Genomic DNA, 6,000 nt, shown 5'->3' with positions numbered 1-6,000 from the left:
AGCTCCAAGCTCGGCTTCATCCCCACAGGGGTGAAGAAGAGCAGAGACATGATGTGTGTGACTCAGCGTCACGGAGAGGAGCTGCTGCACCCACCTGGCTGGCACAGGGAGGGGGACAGCAGGGCTGGGGGGTCCCAGGTTCCCCCTGCCCCATCTCCCGTGCTTCCAGGCGGGTGACCTCCTGGGAACGTGTGGGTGAGCACAGCTGGGGATGTGCCGCCACTGTGTCTTAGCAGAGGAGATGCCAACCACCTCACTTTAGCAGCAGCTGGGGGAGCAGGAGGAAGCAGGGGAGCACCCACCTGTCCAGTGAAAGGGTGATCCCACGCAGCCATGCTCACCCTGGGGCCAGCTCCAGTGGAAATAGTGTCCACCCTCTGTCTTTGTGGCTGGGCGGAACCAGCTGCTGTGGGACTGGTGGCTCTGGTCGCATGGAGCTGCTCGCTTCCTTGCTATCGGGGCTCTGCCTCCCAGCCATGCTGGGGCAGAGCTGAGTACTCGCTCCCCTCCTTGAGGTGGCCAGAGCCGCCAGAGTGGGGACAGCTGATGAGCTGGCAGCAGTGCCAGCACATCACAGGCAGAGCCTGGTGGCTCCATGTGGCTCACGTGAATGAGACACTGCCTTTGCCAGTGGCACCCCAGCCCACAGGGAGATGTGACTGTCCCTGCGCAGGCAGGTCTGTGCTTGCTGCCCTTGGTCCCACAGCAAAAGCCTGCTGGTTTCTCAGGGCAGGTCCCTCGACCGACCCAAGGGCCAGAGTTGGAGCGGTCTTTGAGTGCCACGGTGGCCACGGGGCACTTCACCTTCATCAGCTCAGTCTCAGAGGGCTCGCCATGGCTTTGTGGAGGCTCAGCAGCACTGGCTGGGAGCACAGCCTTGGGGCCAGCTTGTGTTTAGGGGGGGCTGGCAGCCACAGGTGATGCTACACACTAAGAAGATGCAGCCTTATGGTCTTTAGAGGTGACCAATGCCAGGTGCTGTGGACACTGACCTGCAGGAGGCAGAATAAGGAAGAAGCACCATGGGGCAGAGGTCTTCCCCACCCTAAGTGAAGGGGCAGCACAGCCCCATGTTTCTGATGAACTGAAGACTCAACAGAGCCTTCCCCCACCAGAGCCCCACTTGGAGACACCACCTCAAATCCCTTCAGACCCTTTCTCCACCCCCTGAGGGGCTGCTCCTGACAGACAGACCAAATGGTGGTGACTGGGGGTGCCATGGGGCCAGTTTATTGCTCTCCGGTTTTTCTTCTGGCTGAAGTTCTTTGGCAAACCCAGCTTGAGTTTGCAGATAACACCAGGGTGACCAAACCACCCACTCCCAGCCAGCCAGACCCTGGATCTGACCCTGCAATAAAGCCCCGGGGGAGGTCTGCAGCCACAGAGAGAGCAGGGAGTCAAAGTCCCAGCTCCTGACTCTGGTCTCATGCTTTAATGTCACCCTCTGACACGAAGGCTCTGACTTATCCTGGTGGAGATCAGGCCACCGTTGCTCAGCACCATGAGTTGGTCATTATTTGGGGGGCTGTGGCGTGGGTGGGCTGGAGGATCGGCAGGTTTCCGGGTGCCGAACCTGCATTGCTCGGGAACAGGAGCCAGGAGCCTGCTCGCCTCTGGAGTGAGCTGAGGCCATGCAGGTCTTGAAGGAGGCTTCCCTGCGTGGCTTTGGGAGGTATAGGTAAGGTACCCGCAAAGCTCTGGGAGTTTCCACTGGGACAATAGCAGTCTCACCTCTTTACAATATTAAATCAGCTAAACTATGCTTTTTTTTCCCCCCCCCCCACCTATCTCGCCGGAAACTCTTGCTGAAGCAGGAGTGCAGGCAGGCAACTGGACCAAACTGTCACAGAAACCTCAGCTGGCCCTGGCTGGAAGGAGGCGGGGTTGTCCGCAAACCCTGCAGGCGGGGGACAGCCTGGGTTGTGTCCCCGCTGTGGTGACAGCACCTCCTGTTTCCCACCTCCCCGCCGCACCACGGGGACCCCCTTAGATGCCCCGGCTCAGCCTCCCGCAGCAGCAGCCCCAGCCTGGGTGGCCTCCCACCGCCATGACTGACGGAGGCGGGGGCCCAGGCCCAGCCTCAGCCATCTGGAGGCTGCCCTTCTCCTGGCAGGCTGCGGAGACCGACGGGCCGTGCCTGCGGGGACCCCTCCAGAGAGCGGGGCTGGGCCACCCCGTCCACTCCCGGGCCACCCTGCCCGCCCGCCCTCCCTCCCTCACAGGGCCCTTCCCGAGGTCCCTCCCCAGGCCCAGCGCTGCACAAAGGGGCCCAGGCGATGGCGGTCCGCCCCATGTCACTCGAGGCCGCCTGGGGGTCCTGCCCCAGCCCCGGGGCTGCCCCGGCCCATCGGGGAGAAGTGAGAAGCCAGCGCTTCGCGCCTGAGGCCTTCTGGGCCCTGCCGCGGCCCGTAGGTCTCCCCTGACCCGGAAGCGGACGGTGGGGGCGCTGGGACATTTAAACGGCGCGGAGCGGGGCGGCGCGGCGGGGGGAGCGGCTGGGCCGGTGAGTGGCGGGGCCTGGGTGTAGTGCCTCCTCCGCGGGCCCGTCACCGGGGGTGGGGACGACGACTCCAGGGGGGAGGGAGCGGCTCCCCGGCTGGTCCCGGTGGCACTCAGGCCCTGTCAGCCCCGTGGCAGCACCGCACGGGGGGCCGGGCCCGGCGGTTTGCTGGCTCGTCCCGGCGCGAGGGGCTCGTCCGGCCCGTCAGCTCCTGCTTCAGGCCCCGCGGAAAGGCGGTGGTAGCCCGGGGTGCGTTCCCGAGGGGGTCGGGGGCGATCCGGGCAGGGGAGGCAGCGGGCGAGGGGCCGCCCCGGTGCCCTGGGTGCGGGGGAGGCCCTGCGGCTCTGGTCCCGGCCGCGCCCTGGGTGCTGGAGCGGGTGCCTTCCCCGCTGTGTGCTGGCCCGGGCGCCTGGGGACCCCCAGAGTGCCATGTCCAGCGTGGTGCCAGGCGGGTGGTGAAGGCCCGTGTAGCTCTTCTAAAACAGCCGGGTGAACAGGGGCAGTTTTCATCCTGGGCCCGGCTAAGCCAGCACCTTCCCCCAGCGCGCGCTTCCTTCCTTCCCGGCCTTTCACCCGTCTGCATGCCTGTCCCATTCAGGAGTGGGCCAGTGGGGTGTACCCCGTACCCACCTCTGCGTTCCTTCTGCTCCCTGGCTGTCAGGGAGCTGTCAGTTCCTGGTTGCCCATGGAAAACTAATAATGAAATTGTAATGCGTGGGGGCTCGTAAGCCCATTTTTGTTGGTGCTCCAGCTGCTAACTGCTAACGTGATTAAAGTTGCAGAAATTACAGCGGAGGCGAGGTGCGAGTGTTTATTCTTTGCTTGTAAATAAAGATGGCAAACTAACTCCTGTATTCCAGAACCAGTGTTTGGAGATTAGTCTCGCTGGCTTTTATAAATGTTATCTACTTCTGTTGAATTGGCAACCAGGAGAAGGTGACGTTAAAAGAAAGTTTGCTGTAGACCTACCCACGTGAGGGTTTTGTAATAGCGCTGTAGCAGGTCAGTCTATTAGAAAAGTTTAGCTATTGGCCAGCGCCAATGGAAAATCTTAGGAATAAGAATCACAAACCACACAAAGAATTTTTCCTATTTATTCAGGGATTTTTAATTTTTGCTTTGTATTGTGAAGCCTATTCACATCCGTGCTCAATTACTTAAGTAAATCTCACTGCAACACGCATTGCTTCTCTGAAAGGGCCAGAACAGGCACTCTGAGGAGGAGTCGGCGCTGCAGTCCTTGGTCCCTGTCGGGTGGTGCCCTGTTCCCAGGCAGTGTGTGCATGGGGGAGACTGCCTGAGTGCTTATCCTCTGTGCAACAGCAACAAAAGGCAGAAGAGGGCTGGGTAAGGGCGAAGAAAAATTCCAAGCATGGTCGGAGTCGGGAAGGGAATATAAATTTCTTTTCTGCTGAGCTCTGTATTCAGTCCTGCTAATACTCTTAGAAAAGTAAAGAGAGAGAGGTTTAATGGACAGTGTCCTTTATTTTAGCTTAGAGTCTGGTTCTGGCATAGAAGAGCTGTGAGTGAGCCCTGAAGTTCTCAATGTACCAGCTGGGGTGATGTTCAGCTGTTCAATTTCAATCATGTCTTGAAGGCAAAAAGAGGCATTTTTATGAAAACCCTTAGAAGACAGCAGTTGCACTGGGCTCCATTATGAATATATTTTTATTTTCCTCTTTGATGTTGGATACAGCAAAAACCATTGCTATGTTCTGTCCATACCTGTAATTTACCTTAAGAGTAGCTGAGAACAATTTACTAGATTGTTTTGCTCCAAAAACTTAAAAGCTAGAGCAGCTGAAACAGGATTGAAAGATGCTTGACCTACTTAAGTTCCAGAGTTGTGATGCAAAGGTGGAGGCGTAATACCATCTACAGGACTGGTGCTGGATGGAGTGGCATCTCTTGCAAGATAGTTGGTTGTGCTGGGGAAATTATTGTATGTCAGCCACACTGGGAGTGAGTTTATGGCTAGAAAGACAAGCTGAAATGGTTAGTCTTTGTATTTGAAGGAAATGTCCTGTATCATCTAGAAGTGTCAGTCACTGGTGGGGGAGGTAACAGGCAGTGTATGCTTCTTACCGCAATGTTGAAGTGCTTCAGTAAGGATGCAGTTATTTTTGAAGATTCAAGGTTGAACATGACAAGATTTCGCTCCTGATAATGGCTAAATTGATGCATGTGATACAGTCTGTCAGTTACTGCCTTGATTTACCTGGCTTTTTCAAAGGCGGGAAGAGCGGATTAAAGGAATCCCTTACATTTGGGGTGCCAGCAGGACAAAAATCCCCGTTTCATGTGGCGTATGGGCAAGTGTGGCTTACGGGCTGTGGTCACTCCTAGGTCACATATCCTAGGGGGTATGTGGTGCAGGGCAGATGTTGAGTACATCATGAAACCCCTCCCCCCCAGTGCAGTGACTTATCAACCCAGAATTTCTGTAAAGGTCAATACGTTCTCATTTAGTCAGTTTTTGTGTCTTTTAACATAACCAATTATTTGACGCTTTGTTTCAAGAAAATAACCCTTTTTTCCCCCTGTGTCTATTTGTAACTCTCTGAAGTCTGGGCCTTTTACTGCACTATGGATCAGCCGGGGCACGCGAGAAGTACTACTTCTGCCCAAGGTGCCAAAGAGGGTTTGAGCAAGCCCGCTGCTCCCCAGAAGAACGCTTATGCGAGGCTTGTGCAAAAGCACCACAGTGGCCGATTCCGGTCCTACTTGAATCATATTGCGCAGAAGATGCAGCTAGAAGAGAGCACCTCCAATGACCCCGGCTCAGATCTGGATCCGCCCTTGAGGAGAGGCTTGGGGAAGGATAATCCAGCCAGGAATGGGTTGAACGTGCACAGCTATTCACCGGTCAGAACATCTCACCTGGAACAGCCCATGCCTGGAGGATTTGAAAACGATAAACCCCAAACCGCTCTGAACAGATGTCCTCACAAAAAACATGCCATCTTTAGCCCAGAAGGAGACTTGGAGGTGGAGGAAGACTACTATGTACATCAGCGTGGAGCTGCAGCTGACTTATTAAATATGAGTGATGCCCTGTGTGGGAGAGTATCGAACAGCCTGAGACACCGAGCAGCTCTGCAGAAGTCTTCTGGTTCTGATGAAAAGGATGACGAGGAGATGTGGAGGAAGAAACATAAGAAACGAGGCAGGTGTCCTGCCAGCCCAGATACAGCAGCTGGACACTCGTTGACTGAGCAGTTTAGTGAGGATGTGCTGGCAATAAATGCCAGGAAATACAGTCACTTGTCTCCAGGACAAGTCCAAGGTGAGTTCATGCTAATGAACTGTTTGGTCCATTTGCCACAATGGACTGCTGTGGAATTGAGTGTGATGTTTTAGTCATGAGTGAGTTAACATAGGCAAGTTCTACTCTGTCCAAGTTAGTCAGCTCTGAGTTACCTGTGGGTGGCTTTGTCCTGTTTTACAAGTAAGCCATCCAGCATGTGTAAATGGCTTCATGTGGAGTCAGCTCGGTGCTG

The 6,000-nt window shown here is 55.9% G+C and overlaps 1 protein-coding gene across 3 annotated transcripts in view; it reads left to right on the top strand.

The window, feature by feature from the left end:
• The first annotated feature begins 2,257 nt into the window (after nucleotides 1–2,257).
• Nucleotides 2,258–6,000, top strand: part of DIS3L2 (DIS3 like 3'-5' exoribonuclease 2) — a 194,176-nt gene continuing 190,433 nt past the window's right edge. For 2 of the 3 annotated variants that reach the window (XM_063339888.1, XM_063339887.1), the window contains exons 1-2: nucleotides 2,258–2,503; nucleotides 5,067–5,786. In XM_063339888.1, the coding sequence (XP_063195958.1) occupies nucleotides 5,087–5,786 (700 nt within the window). In that variant the 5' untranslated portion in view covers nucleotides 2,258–2,503; nucleotides 5,067–5,086. Of the gene's footprint in view, nucleotides 2,504–5,066; nucleotides 5,787–6,000 lie in introns of those variants that run through there. The other variant, XM_063339889.1, reaches the window with a different exon arrangement.

This window comes from Chroicocephalus ridibundus, chromosome 6 (genome assembly GCF_963924245.1).
Source record: "Chroicocephalus ridibundus chromosome 6, bChrRid1.1, whole genome shotgun sequence".
Taxonomy (NCBI): Eukaryota; Metazoa; Chordata; class Aves; order Charadriiformes; family Laridae; genus Chroicocephalus; species Chroicocephalus ridibundus.
Note: the sequence above shows the minus strand (reverse complement) of the source record. Positions and strands in the feature narration are given on the sequence as shown.